This window comes from Salvelinus fontinalis, chromosome 27 (assembly GCF_029448725.1).
Source record: "Salvelinus fontinalis isolate EN_2023a chromosome 27, ASM2944872v1, whole genome shotgun sequence".
Lineage (NCBI taxonomy): Eukaryota > Metazoa > Chordata > Actinopteri > Salmoniformes > Salmonidae > Salvelinus > Salvelinus fontinalis.
The window spans coordinates 8,960,495-8,978,794 of record NC_074691.1 but is presented as its reverse complement, the minus strand read 5'-3'; the positions used below and the strand labels follow the sequence as shown (position 1 = coordinate 8,978,794).

The window sequence follows — 18,300 nt, the reverse complement described above, 5'->3', positions numbered from 1 at the left end:
GGAGAGCATTTACATAAGGAGCCTCAGTGTGGGGCCAAATCCCGCCGTGCTTTTTCCTCCAGCTTTATCTGGCAACAAAACTGCTACCTCATGCTTCCTGGGACCCTCTTTTCCTTATTCCCCCCAGTGAGTCGGCTGTACAAACAAGCGCAGCTCGCGTCCAGGGAGGGCTCAGCCATGCCTCTCCCTCTGTGTATTTGCAGAGCAAATGACAGGCAGACCGGGCCCCACTCAGGGAGAGCTCGGCAGGCAAGCGCCCAACGCTGCTGCTGTTGAAAATAGCTGCCGCCCCAGCGCTGGGAACAATGAATTCTGACAGGGAAGGAAGTTGTTAAACTGGAGGCTAGTCTGGCAGAGGGAGGCAATAGTCATTCAAGGTAGTCCGAGTCAAACAAGGTCTCCTGGCTGCTCCCAGTACTGAGGTTAGAGGGTGTTGCATACGAGCCCACATCTGGTAGCCACATTAGCAACACCCTCACACATAGCAGACACTACACTACTCTGGGCTAACTTTTTAATTGCCACAATTTTACACCTTAACTGTATTTCTACTGCTTCCCAGCTGGACAACATCATACATAGTGAATCGGTCAATAGGGTCAGGAGAGGCCCCTCTGTAACATGGACCATGGCCCGGATCATAAAGAGTCTCAGAGGAGTGAGTGCTGATCTACGATCAGTTTTGCCTTTTCAGATCATAATGAATCCGATTATGTGAACAGGGGGGAGCTGATCCTAGATCAGCACGCTTTGTGAATACGGAACCCAGTACACCACCACCAGCCAATGTTTTTGCACTATACACCCACAGAGGAGGAAGCAGAGATGGAATGCACAGTGATAAAGGAGATGGAATTCACAGTGATAAAGGAGATGGAATTCACAGTGAATAAGGAGATGGGATTCACAGTGATAAAGGAGATGGAATTCACAGTGATAAAGGAGAATTAAAGGGCTGAGACCTTTTTCTCTCTTTCTTTCTTTCTTTCTTTTTCTCTCTCTTTCTCTCCCCCCCTCGCTCTCTCTCTCTCTCTCGCTATCTCTCTCCCTGTGTAGGCGTTAAGCTACGTCTAACTGTCTGGTCACAGTATGCTGCAAATATTGATCTGAGAGTGAGGTGGGAGTGATAGGGAAGTAGAGTTGATATGTTAGCAGCACAATGTTTCCTATCTCGCCCACCACCAAACGTTAACCCCTGAATGAACGTGTGACACAGGAAGCGCACAAACCTAAATATCACTTCTGTTATTTCTATTATAGTCTACAGTAAAAAAAAAAGAACTTTAAAAAAACTCCTTGCTCCACCCTTGTTATGATGCATCTGTGGTCTCAATAATTTGTGGCATACAGTGTAAACCACATTATACTGATTTGGTGGAGCCTTTTTTTTGTTTTTTTTTGTAGGTTTCGTTATTTGTCTTGTGTGCAGACAGAGCCAGGCTGTTGTTGTGCCCAATGGGGAACGGTCGGATGCTGGGGCTGGCAGCTGAGATCCAACAGGCTCTGTGTCAGCTTTAAAGCCAGCTGGGGTGCTGCCACTTTGCCTTCCATCCCCTGGGACCTGGCATCCTGCAGTAACAGTACCCACAGACACACAGCCCATCTCTTCACCACAGAGCCTCTCTAACTCATCTCCCATACGGGGTTCCGGCAACAGCGTTTGTTTACGGTAGAAAAAGCAATACGATACTAAACGGAGTTCTGTAACAACATGATCTTCTCCCAGATCTTCATAGGATGCATAATGCTCTAATCACATTATAAACCAACAAGTGATTTATCACTGTGTAACTGGGAGCACATAGTGTATAATCAACATAGAAAGACACTAGTGTTCACATTCATGTTTATCGTACTCGCCAGATAAAGGTCTCTTTTTGATGCAGAGACAGAGCCACAGTCACAAGAGCAGCGCTATATAAATCAGGAATAACTAGTGGGAGACAGTTAGACCTGAAAAACAAGTCAGAGTGCGTGGCCATTTTAGTCAATTGCTTCACCTTTCAGAAAAAACTGCTCTGAAAATTGGAAGTACAGGTGTAGGATCTTAATTTGAGCCAGTTTTCTACAGCAGGAAAATATTCCTGCAGCAACAGGAAATGTGGATTATTATGTACATTATAATTAATGGACATTTTTGTAGGGGTTGATAAAAAAATGTGTTAGGGGAAATCAAGTCTGACATTTTAAAGTGGAAATTATAAACTTTAGAAGCCTTTTTAAATCTTGAATACACTACAAATTCGCATTTCCTGCTCTGCAGGAAAATTCTCAGCAACAAAAGAGAATCAAATTAAGATCCTACATCTGTATTTATTGCCTCAGGAAGGAACACAGTAGTAGGTGGCTTTGCATGCCTCTCTCTTGCACAGTACGCTGCAGTGTTAAACTCCCTCCCAGGGTTCAACGTGGGTCACCAACCCTACAGATAAGGACTGGCAGTCAGGCTGTACAGAACCCACTGACCCCAGGCGTTAGCCGTCATCGTCGGGCCGCCCCCACCATCTGACTCCTAAGGCTCGGCCCAAGTCTGGACCTGCAGGCAGCCAGATGCCCAGCCTCTCTCTGTGTGTCTGAGGGGAGAGGGAAGTAGGGTAAAGAGGCACTGCACACACAGTGCCGCCCGGGTAACAGATAAGCCCTACTTTTCACTCAGGACCTATTTGCAGCATAGTGACCCAGAGAAAGAGTGAGTCTGGGGGGAATAGAGGGGGAAGAGGAGAAGAAGGAAAGACAGAAGGGGAAAGGGGGAAAAAGAAAGTTAGTGAGAATCCAGAACACATTGGGTCTGAATTAATGACTGCCGTCAGAGCTGCTGCTGGACTGATTCTCCTGGTGGAGCCACTAAATATATCCTAGATACCCACGAACGAAGAAAAAAGAAAAGAACATTACAAGGTCGCTCGCTGTGGAGAGGTAGCTGTACATCTCCTCCCTCCCCTAGCCTGTCTCAGGGAAAGAGCCCCCCATCAGGACTGGTCACTCCATAGACTTCTATAACTAGTGGTTACTAGATGGCGCTCAATGGGGCCATCATCACCGGCAGAGTCATCTTCTGTTTGTTTTCAGATCACATAGAGCAGGCAGGATGTGGATGTGTTCCATTGCCCTCCCTTCTGCCTTCATTCTCTCTGTAGCTACTGTCGTACCCTGGCTGGTAGTGGGAGGGAGCCTGCAGGGCCTAGTGTGGCCTTGAAATCTCCTCCCATTATTTATTCATGTGTTTGCATGCAGCGGCCAGATGAGAAATAGGCTCAACGGCTCGGAGGACTGAGGGCTTCTAATGAGGAAATTCAAGCCTGTCTCTCTGGGATAAATTGACATCTAGATTTGCTCTTCAATGGAGAGTGATTTCGATGTGCTCGTGAATAGGCACCTTGCTTTGTCCCTTGAAGTGCAGCACTTACCCAGGTGATGCCGTATATCTCGGCTCACTGTGGTGTGTGTGTGTGTGTGTGTGTGTGTGTGTGTGTGTGTGTGTGTGTGTGTGTGTGTGTGTGTGTGTGTGTGTGTGTGTGTGTGTGTGTGTGTGTGTGTGTGTGTGTGTGTGTGTGTGTGTGTGTGTGTGTGTGTGTGTGTTCCAGCCAGTCCATTGTCCTCTAGTCTTCTGTTTTAGTGGGGCTCAGTTTGCAGTCACGAGGGGCTTTTGGATTCTCCATCTGGCCCTGGTTCAGCAGCCAGGTACAGAGAGAACGGGGAGACATTTCTCCTCACCCATCCCTCCCTCCTATCCCTCCTCGCCGTTTGACTTTGTTCTTGACGTGCTCCAGAGAGGCAGCCGCGGGGAGAGAGAGCAGAGCGGAAGAGAGCAGCAGCTCATCTCATCTTGGCAAAAGCTCTCTGGCTGTCTTCCTCTGGCTCTTTGTTATTCCTCCTCGCCTCCCTCTCTCTGCCCTCCTGTTTCTTTCTCTGCTTACTCCCCCCCCCCCCCAAGCTACTCTGCTACGGCTCCCTGGTGCTGTGAGGTACCGCTGGGGTATGTCGGTATCAGAAGGTTTGTGAGCACCTAATGGAACAGAAAGAATCAGGCGATCTATTGATGCTTTGTGGGAGGAAAAATCACACCCTCGTGGATATTGGCAGCAAATCCATGTAAATAATGTATCGTGATTTTGCAATTATCTGTATTTTATTGCCAATGATTTTTCTCCGGATTAGTGTTGCACTATGTGACTGAAGGTGTCAAAGAAAGTATGGCTTTGCGTGTTTCTTTTGTTCTGCAGTCCCTGTGGACTATTGTAGGTTGATAGTATAGATCTGCCCTGTTTGCCTCCCCGCCTAAAGTTTGTAGTGTTTTGTGTCAAAAAAGACGGTAAAATCACCAGGAATTCAGCAACAAATGTGTTAAATTCAGGAAATCTGTTCCCAAGTATTCCCATGAATAGAAAAAGAGACATATGTGATCGTGCATCAATGTTATTCATCGTATGAAATGATTGTTATTTTCAAAATAAATCTATTTTGGGGCTTAGTTGGGGTCAATTTGCAGTGTACAAATTATTATAATTATGTTCCGTTCCTCCAACCATCTGCTCCGACAAAAAACGTCCCATGGCTGAATCTAGTTGCCTACCCCTAGTATAGATGTTACATATCATGCCCTACAGATATCACCTGACACCATTATGGATGGGGGTGACAAGTCCCTGCCTGTCCCTCCTCGATCTGTCACGCTGGCACCTCTCCAGGCTAGCAGGGACAGATGGAGAGACACTCATTTCTTGGATCACGTTGTCTCCCTCTGCCCGAGAATAGGTTACACGATGTTCAATATTTCAGGTTGAGAGAGAGAGTGCTGAAGGCTTTACATGTGTATGTAAGACACATTCTCTATTTCTGGTGCTGACGGCACTCTGGCACCATCTTGTGGTAAAATGTGGCTGACCGTTTTTGACATGTACATAAAGTCTAATCAGCAAGGGTTTGTCAAACTGTTACATGTTCATTCACATTCATGTTCATTCACATTCGTGTTCATTCCATATTCAATTCAAAAGTGAACGCTGTATCACGTCAGATGTGAAAAGTCCTTTTTGTCATTTCTTTATTTTGCAGGTTAAGCTTCCTTTCCCTGTCGATCAAATCACAAATCTTCCACGGAACGACTTCCAACTAATGGTCAAAATGCACAAACTGACCTCAGAGCAGCTGGAGTTCATCCACGACGTCCGGCGGCGGAGTAAGAACCGCATCGCAGCGCAGCGGTGTCGCAAGAGGAAGCTGGACTGCATCATGAACCTGGAGTGTGAGATCAGAAAACTGGTGAGTGTGTCTCTAGCCATGTCTCTCTCATAGATACACTGTGCACACCAGAGGAGGCTGGTGGGGGGAGCTATAGGAGGACGGGCTCGTTGTAATGGCTGGAATGAAATGAAGAGTCAAACGTGTGGTTTCTATACATTTGATGTGTTAGACACCGTTCCATTCATTCCATTCCAGCCATTACAACGAGCCCGTCCTCCTACAGCTCCTCCCACCAGCCTCCTCTGGCGCATACAGTACTACAGCACATAGTGTGTGGACCTACTGGCATGTAAAGTAGTAGAACCATGTGACGTCTATATAGTACCGTTCTCTCCCTGGACTAATGATAACTGTTGGCTCCCGAGTGGCACAGCGGTAGCTGGCATCTCAGTGCTAGAGGCGTCACTATAGACCCTGGTTAAATCCCGGGCTGTTTCACAACTGGCCGTGATCGGGAGTCCCATAGGGCGGCGCACAATTGGCCCAGCGTCGTCCGGGTTAGGGTAGGATTTGGCCTGGGGTAGGCCGTCATTGTAAAATAAGAACTAGTAACCACATTATTCTTTGTGAGCCTTGACAGATTTTCACCATTTCAACTGTCCACGAGAGATTGTGCAACAAAAAACATATTAGATTGTTATTACAGCCTACTGACTTGCCCAGTTAAATAAAAATACATAAAAAATACTATGTTGACAGTGCAACAAGCATTACCTTGGGATAGAGTGATATTAATTACATCACCACCGTCAGCACTTTCACGCTGGCCGACTGCCCTCTAGCTGCCAAGCTGTCAAAGTGCAGCAATGTGTGTAGGGGGAAGAATATTAAGAGCAGAGCATCCGCAGTAGAGAGCTGGCTGTATGTCTCTCTTCCTACATGCTCGCCCCCACGTTTCCATGGCATCGCGGCAGGTGGTCTCTCACAGGCAGCCAGTATGCTTTTGTTCCATGATGGGGGTGGAGCTGCGAGCCTTTGATGTGTTGTGTGTGTCAGCCATACACACATATACACACACACGAGTGCTTTACACTCCACAGTGGACTGACAGCCTTCCCCTTGATGTCACCCAGCAGCATCCTAGATATGAGAACAATTTCATCATCTCAAACCGCTTTCCACCACCTGTTCCCGTGTTACCTCAGTGCACACAGCATCCCGGAAATGCTCGCTCATCACAAACCTTATCAAAAGCATGCATTATTTAATATAAGCTCAGTGAGCAAGCAATAAAGCTAGGTCATGTGAACTCTTTTATGTTGATACGAAGAGGTGAATGTCATGTAGTAATGTGTCTTATGTCACGCTGTTGCTATAGGTAGTATGAAGCATTTATAGAACGTTGACTGTGCGGCGTGTCTCTGTGCTCCTTGTCAGACCACAGCTCATGACACTAGTCCTAATATTTCCTTGTGTCTCCACCAGGTGAACGAGAAGGACAAGCTGCTGACGGAGAGGAACCAGCTGAAGGAGTGTATGGGTGAGCTGTGGGAGAACTTTTCCTGTCTGTCCCAGGAAGTGTGCAGGGACGTGCAGCTGAGCCCCGAGCAGGTCCAGTCCCTGAACCACTACTGCCCGGTCCTGAAGCCTGGCACCAACACCACCAGCAATGCTGCCTCCAACAGCATTGACCTCACCACCCACTCCGGCTCAGCCACCCCAGAGCCCAGCTTCCTCAAGTCCCCCGGGCCCTCAGAGAGCGAGCCTGACTCGGTCATGGGGAATGGGGCTGACGGGGGGGCGGCCAGCAACGAGGCGGAAGGCCAGGAGACGAGGTTATACATGGAGGCGGGGCTCTCGTTCAATGAACAGTCCAATCAGACAGTGACGGTAGACTTCTGCCAGGAAATGACTGATAAATGTACAACTGATGAACAGCCAAGAAAGGATTGTACTTAGTAAACGGTGGTTTTAATATCTGTGTTTTTATTATTTAATTTTTTGTTTTGATTTTCTTCTGACAAGCCCCTTTCTCGGGGTTGTTGAGATGGTCAGCCTCGGCCAGTGTTCTTTGAAAATATTTTTTGTTTGTATGTCTTTTTGGTTGTCTTTTTAAAGGTTGACACTACAGTTGTCTTAAGAGCAGCAATACTGTTCTCCAGGTATTCTCCTCTCTGTAACCATGACAGAGTGGGAACTTCTCACACAAAACTCCTCTTACAATGGTGCTACACCGTGTTCGGGCAGGCAGCGATCTCCACAGTGTTCTTTATCCATGTATTACAGTCTACTCACAGGGATGGGCAAAGATCACATCTTCAATTCAAACCTCAATGGACCTAACAGCAGCTCGCTTTGTCTCTCGATCGACCTACAGTTTCTATCTCCCTGTCTCTCCTCTCTCTATTTCTCTCACTCTCCCTTTCTATGTCTCTCTCCCAATCGCTCTCCTACTCCGTCTATATTCTATCAATCTATTTCTACCTCTTAACACTTTCGCTCTCTGTATTACCTCTCTCTCTCGCTCGCTTATTCTCTCACTCTCTCTCTCGGTGGCCCTTGTCACAGCAATTCAAACTCAGGAAGAAATCTTCTGAATGTTCGATATGATTCATGAAAATAAGAATACAGCTTCTGTAAATGAGAGATTTACGAAGCAGTTAGACTGTAAATGTTCATATGCAAAAATGTCTTCTGCTTCACTCATTTGCATTTTTCTGTACAGCGAAACAATGTGTACAGACAGTACCTAAACATTCCTCCTTTGCCTTCCGCAGCACTGAAACGAAAGAGAAAAACAAACGGTTAAGTAGCTATGTTCCCACCAGGGTTGGGGTCAATTCCATTTCAATTCCAGTCAATTCAGGAAGCACACTGAATTCCAACTCTCTTGACGTTTTTTCAATGAGGAAAACGTGAAATTTAAATTGCAGTTTGGTTTGCTTTCTGAATTAACTGGAATTGAAATGGAATTGACCCCAATCCTGGTTCCCACACATCAGCAATACCATTGTATTTGGATGTTGTAATGGTAACTTTCAAGTGCTTGCTTGGGCAGAACGTATAATGTATATAGTATGGAGCATGGTGACTGTCACAGTAATATTATACAAATAGAAGCTTAGACGTTTCTTTTCACTGGGGTTTTAGAGGGAAAATATTTGCTTTGCTGTTTCCTGCCTAAAGGAAAATTCCCCATAAGGGTGGGTGTTCTTAAACTCAGGAAATTAGCTTGTGACACACACTCAGACACGCACACACAAACATTCATTTCAGAGCCCCTTGCATGAACATGTGGATGTTGCTGGCAAAGACAGTGTAAGTATGTTATTAACCAGTGGCTCAAGCCACATCCATTCCAACTTTGACACCACTTTAAATGTGAAAAACGAGTTTCAGCTTGTTGTATTTTTGAGGAAACTTTATTTCTTCTTATCAGTATTTAAAGATGCTATACGTATGATGGGGGGAAACTCTCACACACACCCTTTGGATTTCTTCAGTGTTATGTTTCAATGTTGTCAAGGAATGTGTGAGTAGGCATCTTCTCAAGCTGAGGGATAGCTATTCTGTCTGCAACACAAAGAAAACAGACACAAAACATCTCTATTTACCAAGGATACTTTCTCCTAATGAATCTGTGCTCAATTCAGGCTCTTTCCTTCCAGCACCAGATGCTCAGTTGTAACTAGTTCTAATAGCACTTCATAGAGGGTTTATGTCAGGTTCAGAACCCTGAAAAGTCTGATACCGAAACACTTGAATTGGCACTTAAATGAAAACATCTTATTGAATGTTAATATTGATATAAATATCTCTATGAAGACATTACATTTTTAAAAACTACAGTAAACAGGGTTATTAACAAAAAAGGAAGCTAACATAATATTGAGTGTTCACATCTTATATTTGTAATTCTTTAAGAATTGAATAAGCTAATTGAGACTTCAGTTCATGTGAAAGCACTGTGTGTGTCATCATCAAACTGATTGAGTAACAATCATATGATATAGTAACATGTTTGCCCTGGTTGTACATTTGTTGAAAACATCATATTCTGTGATGTGAATGCATGCCCCTGTATATTTTACCTAGTTAGTTTGTCTAGCTTACGTTTGCTTTTAACGATAGTCCTCAGCTAAATGATTTACTCTGTCTTTTGTTGATTAACCATATTTACATTTATTATGTAAATATACAGAAATACTTTTCTTATCTGTTCAACAGTCAGAGATGTGCTTGAAAATACAGAATACAAGAAAATAGAGCCATAACCTATGAAGAGGAGTGAATTCAATTGGAATATAAAGCTTTGCTCATAACTTTAACTTCATTCAGGACAAAAAGCTATACAGTTTGTCGGAAAGAGCGATAATACAACTGTATATATTGAGGAGTCTGCAAATTCCTCTTGGCGTTACTCTGCTGCCCCCTGTTGGACACAGTTATGTAGTTCTCCAATCAGTCCTGACTGAGAACAAACATTGTGGTATTAGAGTCCTCTGTGTTTAGTCTGATTATTTGACCATACACCTAAATTTCCCTAAGGTTGTAGCTAGACTTATATACAGTCTCACACAGAGAACCACACGCGTACGCACAAATATGAATACATACACACACGATGCATGTCGTAACGGCATCCTTGCTTAAAGGCTTCAGTCTAGAGCCTGTTGAAAGTGTTGTTTGCAAGGTTCTTTTTCCACTTTGCTCTGATTCATATGCTACCACTGAAGTGGAACAGTATTCATCCCCATTATCAGATACAAAACAGAAAACGAAAGATAGATGGATTCAAGTGGACATTTTGTGCAAACCATATGCAAATCTCGACTTTTTCTTACTCGTTTTTGAAGTAAAAGGGAAAAGCATGACGTTCCACCAGAAAAAGCACACTCACTAGGCTACACTTTGACAAATGTCAAATCCTGGGAAAATGTATTGAAATGCATCAAGTTTATATTGTCCTCCATCAAAGCTAGACCAATAGATATCCTTCTATCTGTTTTTAGATGTCCTTATAATGCTATTATGATTACTGTTGATGTTCTTTGGATAGCAATGAGTGCCAAGCATATTTCTGGTGTAGGCTACTGTACGTAACATTTCTAATTCCTCATCGTTTTTTTTTTTTTGCTCTACCAAGAGAGCCCCCTGGATTCATGTAAAGGCTGGTTGGTGGATGCAGATACATGAAGAGTTTTTAAAGCAGCACCATCCCTCCAGTCATTTGACAGTCCAGTCCATACCTCTTAGCCCTCTAGCCTTGAGAGAGCTGCTCCATGCCTGATATGCTGTGTGTGGTGTTACTATGGTGGCCAGTGGTTGAAATTAGAGCACGGCCACCTCAACGGTCACCCGCCCCCAAGCATTCCAGGTGAAATAAGCTTGTTGTGTCATCATCTCAATCACACGGTGATTCGTCTGGTTAACTTTAACCACGATCAGTCATTGCTCTTGTACATCGTCTCAGGGTGCCAAGTGATTTTATTTCTCAATTTCCGAATTTGGAGCAGACCTTTGTAACTTTAGCTGTTTTTGATGTTTGCTTTGATGTTTTGGGCTTTGAGTGTGTGAAAGTATAGCTTTAAACTCTGGTTTTATATTCCCAAAGCTTATTTCTACCAATGCAAATACGGTGTAATGAGCTTGGCCCGATACAAATCAACCCCACCAAGAGGCTGCAGAGAGTACACAATACATTGGAGTACAAATATGAATAATTGAAATATGTTTTGGTAATACATTTCGTTATTAGTTGGATTTCCCTCGAGTTCTTTACCTCTGCAGTTTTTTTTTTACAAGCCAAACACACAACAACAACAAAAAATATATGTAATTTGATTTGTTAACTGGCTTTGGTTGTTAGTTGGTGGATGTTTGTTGTGAAACTAGGTGCATTGAATGCATTGTCTTTTTAAAACACTTTTGCGCTGTATTATTTTCTCATTTAGTTGAACTTTTGTTTGTTTTAGTTTTTCTGTGCTGATTCTCTGGAAAGAAAACACTGTCTCTCCAACTCCAAAGGTTGCTGTTTTGAAAAGATGAACAAAACTTGCCTTTTTCACATATTGCTCAACTTTATAATACAGTGTACTGGTATCCTGATTACATGCACAGGCTGAGACCATTTTAGGAGTAAAAGAAAAGTTAAATATGTTTACAAAAAGGTGTGTTTATTCAATTTGCCATGTATATAGAAATTGGTATGTTAAAATTGGACTGATGGTTAGTGTTTTTACCTTTGTAAACCGAAAACGATGTGTTTCCTCAACTTGTCTTTTCATTCAACTGGGGGTGTTTCAGAGTTACATGGATACAAGTGCACCTCCGATTTTTGCCTTAGAATTTGCAGAGGTCATAGTTCACATTCAAGTGAAGTGAGTGTATGCAGGGGCCTACGCCCCCCATTTCTGAGTAACCACCAGTGCGGACTTTCTCACACTTATCTACCTGTGAAATCCTTCATACCTCTCATAATTGGTCAATGACTGTATCAGCAAACTGCATCAGGTGGTTTTTTTTTACATGCTTTTTACACAGATTATATGGATTATTGTATTAGTAGATTTTGGTGCATCATAATAACTAGTAATAACTCTTAAGCTTGTAGTCACAAAGTTGTTTTTCTCTCTCGTTTTTCTAGAAGACTGTTTTGTGTTAATATTGTCAATTTGAAATAACTGTTGCTTATTCTCTACTTAACTTGTTCATTTTTAAATGCTACACAACCCTAATGAATTCAAATGACTTAATAACCATTGTAAATACAGTGTTGTGTAAACACCATTTTCATTCATTTCAATTGCTAGTGTTATATAAATGACATTTTTTGTCTAGACACCATTTCTGTTTATGAAATAAAGAAACATATCATGTATATTATTTTTGTCATTTTTTTTATATCTGCAAATGCAAATAAATATCGTTTACTTCGTCATATTCTTTCACTAAATCATAATCTGTACTTTTAAGGTGTAATTCTAAATTAATCAAAGGTATTATATGGATTATCTGATTAAAAATAATATCAGATTTGAAATATGGTGTAATATAGTCACATAAGAAGAGGACCCAAGTGTTTCTTGTCCCTATGCACAGTGAGAAAGATGGGAAGTTTGGGAGGCAAAGAAAAGTCCAAGAGCCACAGTTGGAGAGTTGCAGAACTTGGTCGCATCTTGGGGTCTCTAAATCTAAAATTAGACGCCACCTCCATGCCAAAAGGCTATTTGGAAGGGTTTCCATTTTAAAAAAGCCTGTATTGTGAGCAACCAACAATTGTAAACACCTGAAGTTTGCTAAATGGCATTGGCACTTGGATTGGAACCAGGTGCTCTGGTCAGATGAGATTAAAATAAAGCTCTTTGGCCACGAGTGATCGGTTTGGCCACGAGTGATCGGTTTGGCCTCGAAAGAAGGATGTATATGTAGAAAATACCCCATACCTACTGTAAAATATGGTGGGGACTATTTAATGTTATGGGGCTGTTTTGCGTCCAATGATACTGGGGCCCTTGTTAAGGTCCACGAGCTCTACCAAGTACCAGGACATTTTAGACAAAAACCTGGTTGCCTCTGCCAGAACACTGAAACTTGGTCGCAAGTGGATCTTCCAGCAAGACAATCACCCCAAACACACCACAAAATCAACATCTCAGTCTCCGGACTTGAACTTCATTGAAAACCTGATGTTTTGAATTGAACAGGGCATTCCATAAGCACAAACTGAAGGATATCAAGGATCTGGAAATATTCTGTATGGAGGAATGGTCTAATATCCATCCCAATGTGTTTTTCAATCTTACAAAACATTATAGAAAAAGGCTCAGTGATGTTATCCTTGCAAGGGGAGGGTGCACAACGTATTGAAAACGGGTGCCAATAATTTTGACACATATTTTTTTTTAGATTTTTCATATTACTTGTTAAACAAAATATTGTTCTCTGAGCAATTGTATTAGTATAAAATAAAATAATATTCAAATTCTCTTCAGCATACAATATAGCTCAGTATTTGTTTTATATATTTTATACAGTCATTTTTTATCAAGGGTGCCAATAATTTTGGATGTGACTGTTCACGTTTGCATTTTAATAGTTGTACATCAGATCCCAGAAAAACATTATGTACAAGCAAACAGGTTATAGATTTCTCAACGATATCAAGAAAGTTTAAGATATTGTATTACATTTTTTGTAAAGCATCCATTGCAGGGTTTACAAAACATTTCAAGATATTCATCAATAAATTCACATTTTGTTAAATTTGAAGAGCACTTCCATCTCCAACTTTATCATCGTTCTGTATGATAAACAATATCAAAGTGCTTAAAAAAATTATCATATTTACATTTTGAGATAAAATATGTACATACATAGTGGAGTTTATCATCATATCCCACAATGTTTTACATGTATTGACATGTATTATCAATCTTTTAGCAAAATGTCATTTTAATGTGTGCAAAATGTCACTACAAGTAGCTTGCAGTATCACTTTGACAAAAAATATAAAATTCCACTAATGCAATTGCATTTGATGCCACAGATATTTCTTGCAAAGATAGCATGTGACATATCTAAAATTTGAAATTAGAACTACCCATGCAAACATACACTGTTTTGAGGGAGTGTGCAATTGGCATGCTGATTGCTGGAATGTCCACCAGAGCTGTTGCCAGATAATTGAATGTTCATTTCTCTTCCCTTAAGACCCCTCCAATGTTGTTTTGGAGAATTTGGCAGCGCGTCCAACCGGCCTCACAACCGCAGACCATGTGTAACCACGCTAGACTAGGACTTCCACATCAGGCTTCTTCACCTGTGGGATCGTCTGAGACCAGCCACCTGGACAGCTGATGAAACCGTTTCAGGGAAGCTTATCTGCGTGCTCGTCATCCTCCCCAGGGTCTTGACCTGACTGCAGTTTGGTGTCATATCTGACTTCAGTGGGCAAATGCTCAGTTTTGATGGCCACTCGCACGCTGGAGAAGTGTGCTCTTCACGGATGAATCCCGGTTTCAACTGTACCGGGTAGATGGCAGACAGCATGTACGGCTTGGTGTGGGTGAGTGGTTTGCTGATGACAACGTTGTGAACAGAGTGCCCCATGGTGGTGATGGGGTAGACATAAGCTACCAATACTTTGATGAGATCCTGAGGCCCATTGTCGTGCCATTCATCCGCCGCCATCACCTTATGTTTCAGCATAATGCCTGGCCCCATATTGCAAGGATCTGTAAACAATTCCTGGAAGCTGACCACCAATGTTCCAGTTGTTCCATGGCCTGCATACTCACCAGACATGTCACCCATTGAGCATGTTTGGGATGCTCTGGATCAACGTGTACGACAGCGTGTTCCAGTTCCCGTCAATATCCAGCAACTCTGCACAGCCATTGAAGAGGAGACAACATTCCACAGGCCACAATCAACAGCCTGATCAACTCTATGCGAAGAAGATGTCGCGCTGCACGAGGCAAATAGTGGTCACACCAGATACTGATGGGCTTTCTGATCCACGCCCCTACCTTTTTTTAAAGGTATCTGTGACCAACAGATGCATATCCGTACTCCCAGTCATGTGAAATCCATTGATTAGGGCGAAATGAATTTATATAAATTGACTGATGTCCTTATATGAACTGTAACTCGGAAAAATCTTAGAAATTGTTGCATGATGCATTTATATTCTTGTTCAGTGTAACTATACTAATGCGCTTACTGCTCATCCACAATACATATGTTATTATGAATACAATTAGGCAATTAGAAGGGGAATGTTGCTTCGTGATCAGGGTCCCCAGATTCTTCTGGTCCCTCAGCCAGTTCTCACTTTTTCATGATTGAAGACAGTTCCAGAATCATGCTCTGAAAGATTGAAATATGCAACACGAGTTAGTCAGTAGTTATTTATTCCGAATCTTAGCCTTAGAAATACATGATGAAAATCCTACAATGCATCCTCCATTCAAAAAAAATAACGTTGTGTAATAGGTCTACTTACCATTGACATTCTACGTCCACTGGCTGGAGGCGGGGTCATAGGTGGGCTCTCTCCTTGGGCGATACGCTTGGCCTCTGTGTCCGTCCCACTCCCGGAGTTCGGGCTATCAGAAGGACTGTCCAGGTTGCTCTGAGAGAGTCCCCGGGACATGAAACTAGCCTTCCTCCCCGTGGGATAGTGACCACTGTCAGGTGAATCACTCATGTCACTGTAGTCCTGCAGAGCGCTGACCCGGCTCTGTTTGCGTAGCTGGTTCCACAGGGCTGCTGGTATCTCCATATGGCTAGCCATGAGGGAAGGCCGTGGCTGTGCTCCGCCGTGCCTGGGATGGCCTGAGCCTTTAGGTCCGTTGGAATCCTCACTGCTGCATGAGGGGTTCCTCTGGTCCAGGGTGTAGTGATGCTCCACGGTCCCCAGCTGTCGCAGGGACTGGAGCTCAGTCTGTCTGGGGTACTGCTCTGAGTCGTTGGTGCCACCACTATCGTTGTGAGGAGCTACCGAATGCAGGTACAAGGGGACAGCATCCACATGGCTGTTAGGGACCATTGTGTAGGCCGTCTGAGTGAGCTGCATCATCTTTTGGGGTGATGAGTTTGTAAGGACACACACCTGCTGGACCATGGAGTTTTTCTTGGACCTGAAAGCTAATAAGCTTTCATCATCAGTGCCTTTATTTCCATACAGACTTTGTTTGACTTTCTTCACTCCCAGGTGGAATATCTCGAGGAGATTCAAGAACAAAGAAACCCCAGCGATGACGAGCATGAAGATCATGAAAATGTTCTTCTCAGTTGGTCTGGACACAAAGCAATCCACACTGTTCGGGCAAGGCAATCTCTCACATTTGTACAAAGGATCCAGTCCAACTCCGTACAGCACATATTGTCCCACTATGAAGCCAATCTCCACCACTGACCTCGTCAAGATATGGAAGACATATGTGCGAAGCAAGGAGCCCCTGAGTGGAGCTTTCCTTACTCTCTTCTGTTCCTCCAGCTTCCTCAGCTCCCTCTCTATCCTCTGTCTGTCCTCATGAATGGGCTCAGCGCCCTCTAGCTCTGCTTTCAGGAAAGCTTTTTTCTTGTGTCTCTCTTTTTCAAGGGCCCTCAAACGGTACAGTGCATGTCCCATGTACACCAGAGAGGGAGAGGACACGAAAATGATTTGTAACACCCAGTATCGGATAAGAGAAATGGGGAATGCATCGTCGTAGCACACGTTCTTACACCCAGGCTGGTCAGTGTTGCACACAAACTCACTCTGCTCATCGTCCCAAACATCCTCTGCTGCCACGCCAAGAACGAGCATCCGGAATATGAAAAGGATGGTTAGCCAGATTTTTCCCACGATGGTTGAATGAATATGTACCTCTTCTAAGATACTCCCCAACAAGTTCCAATCCCCCATCTTCTGAGTCACATGTCCTTATGCTATAAAAAGATTTGACATAAATAAACTTCCACTGGGCCATGGTATTGTAGAAATACCTCACAGGATAAGCAATTTTTTCATAGTTTAGTGTGTATATTTTTCATGATTCCAATGCAATTGTCCTCTTTCAAATGTAGACTGTTCAAGCATGCAATATCAAAAATAAAGGATTTAAGAGTAAGAAATAACTTACATTTCAACTAGGTTGTGTGTTCCACTTGCTTCAGAAATACCTGAATATTTGGTAGAATGTAAGTTTTGTTTCCACCCATTGAAGAGATAGGCGACCCATCTCTGAGCATCGCTATAGTGAGTGTATCTCCAATCTGTTGCAAGCAGGATTCATAGATTGCGAGAATCGATCCACCAAGCGACTGGACAATGGCCTGGGGCTTGTTTTACCACACAGTTGTTGATGGCAGGACACAACACAGCAGGACATGTAACGTTACCAGTAGTGCCAATCAGCTCATGGCCTAGCTTTGAATGTCAATACATGTCAAATGCATGCTATTTTTACTTTCCAAATAGCTTTTATCTTTACTGTATGTTGGTTTTATGTTCATATATGATCTAAATCTGCTAACTAAATGTTTTCAATTGACCATGTCAAAATGAACAATCTATTAGGCCAGACAGAATGATCAATGAGTCATGCCTCATCTCATAGTTCACTGCATGATGGGCTATTTGAGGCACTGGACTAGTCTGGCAACAAACCAACAGACCTCCCCAAAAGTTATGTTAATTAAATAAATGGAAACTATAACAGATGACACAATTAGAACAACATATTCACATTGTTTCCATTGATATTTAGTTGCCCATTTAGATTCCTAAAAATGAGTTAACAACTTAATCATTTTAATTGTTAGAAAGAAAAATTCATTATGGAATGTATTGAACACTTACTTTTACATTGCGTGGTACTGTGTGGTTGCAATAGCCACCATTAAAGGGATAGTCCACCCAAATTATAACATGGCATATTGGTTTCCTTACCCTATAAGCAGTCTATGGACAAGGTGTGACAGCAATCTATGCTTTGGTTTTGTTTACCTGGCTGTTTCAAAGGCTAACTTTTTAGCATTTGTGGTACAAATCCAATGCAAGTCAATGTTACCTACATTAGTGGCCAGTTAAACAATACCAAAGCCCGGATTGCTGTCATACCTTCTCCGTAGACTGTTTACAGGGTAAGTAATCCAAAACATATTTTTGTGAAATATCCCATTAATACACCCAAATGTGAGTCTAACCCCATGATCCCATTCCATGAGACTGATTTCTCATGAAAGAGGTGTCCTTACAATCACTCTGCTATAACCAACTTCATTCAACTTTGTTTCAGTGAGCTAAGGCAAGTACATCCTTAGGCACTGACCTCAATTCCCATACTTCGTGGCCCAGTTTCTGGATATTTATATTAGAGCATGTATTACCTTGAAACATTGCCCTCCAGAAGGATTAATTATTAATGAACAATATCCCATGACAGCTGTTACAGCAAAAATAAGTTCTGAACTATGACCATTAAGCGTTTATACTTTTGGCCAGACGATATGCTGCCCGTTGCTATAAAACCTAAGCAGCAGTTGAGAATGTGCCTAAAATATGCTGTACTCATTCGGGTGGTAAGTAGTCATTGAGTTCAATTACCATTAATAATCAAAACCATG

General features: G+C 42.8%; 2 protein-coding genes across 2 annotated transcripts in view; one reads left to right on the top strand and one right to left on the bottom strand.

Annotated features, from left to right (window-relative positions):
* Positions 1-12,064, top strand: part of bach2b (BTB and CNC homology 1, basic leucine zipper transcription factor 2b) — a 133,210-nt gene extending 121,146 nt beyond the window's left edge. The window contains exons 4-5 of the mRNA XM_055884598.1: positions 5,056-5,262; positions 6,670-12,064. Coding sequence (XP_055740573.1) covers positions 5,056-5,262; positions 6,670-7,143 — 681 coding nt within the window. The 3' untranslated portion in view covers positions 7,144-12,064. The remainder of the gene's footprint in view (positions 1-5,055; positions 5,263-6,669) is intronic.
* Positions 12,065-13,255: 1,191 nt separating this feature from the next.
* On the bottom strand, positions 13,256-16,597 carry LOC129824986 (gap junction alpha-10 protein-like). Its single transcript, XM_055884597.1, has 2 exons — positions 15,191-16,597; positions 13,256-15,054 (listed from the first exon to the last, which is right to left on the bottom strand). Exons 1-2 carry the CDS (start codon positions 16,595-16,597, stop codon positions 15,016-15,018), a joined length of 1,446 nt encoding a protein of 481 aa, XP_055740572.1. The 3' UTR covers positions 13,256-15,015.
* Between the last annotated feature and the right edge of the window lie 1,703 nt (positions 16,598-18,300).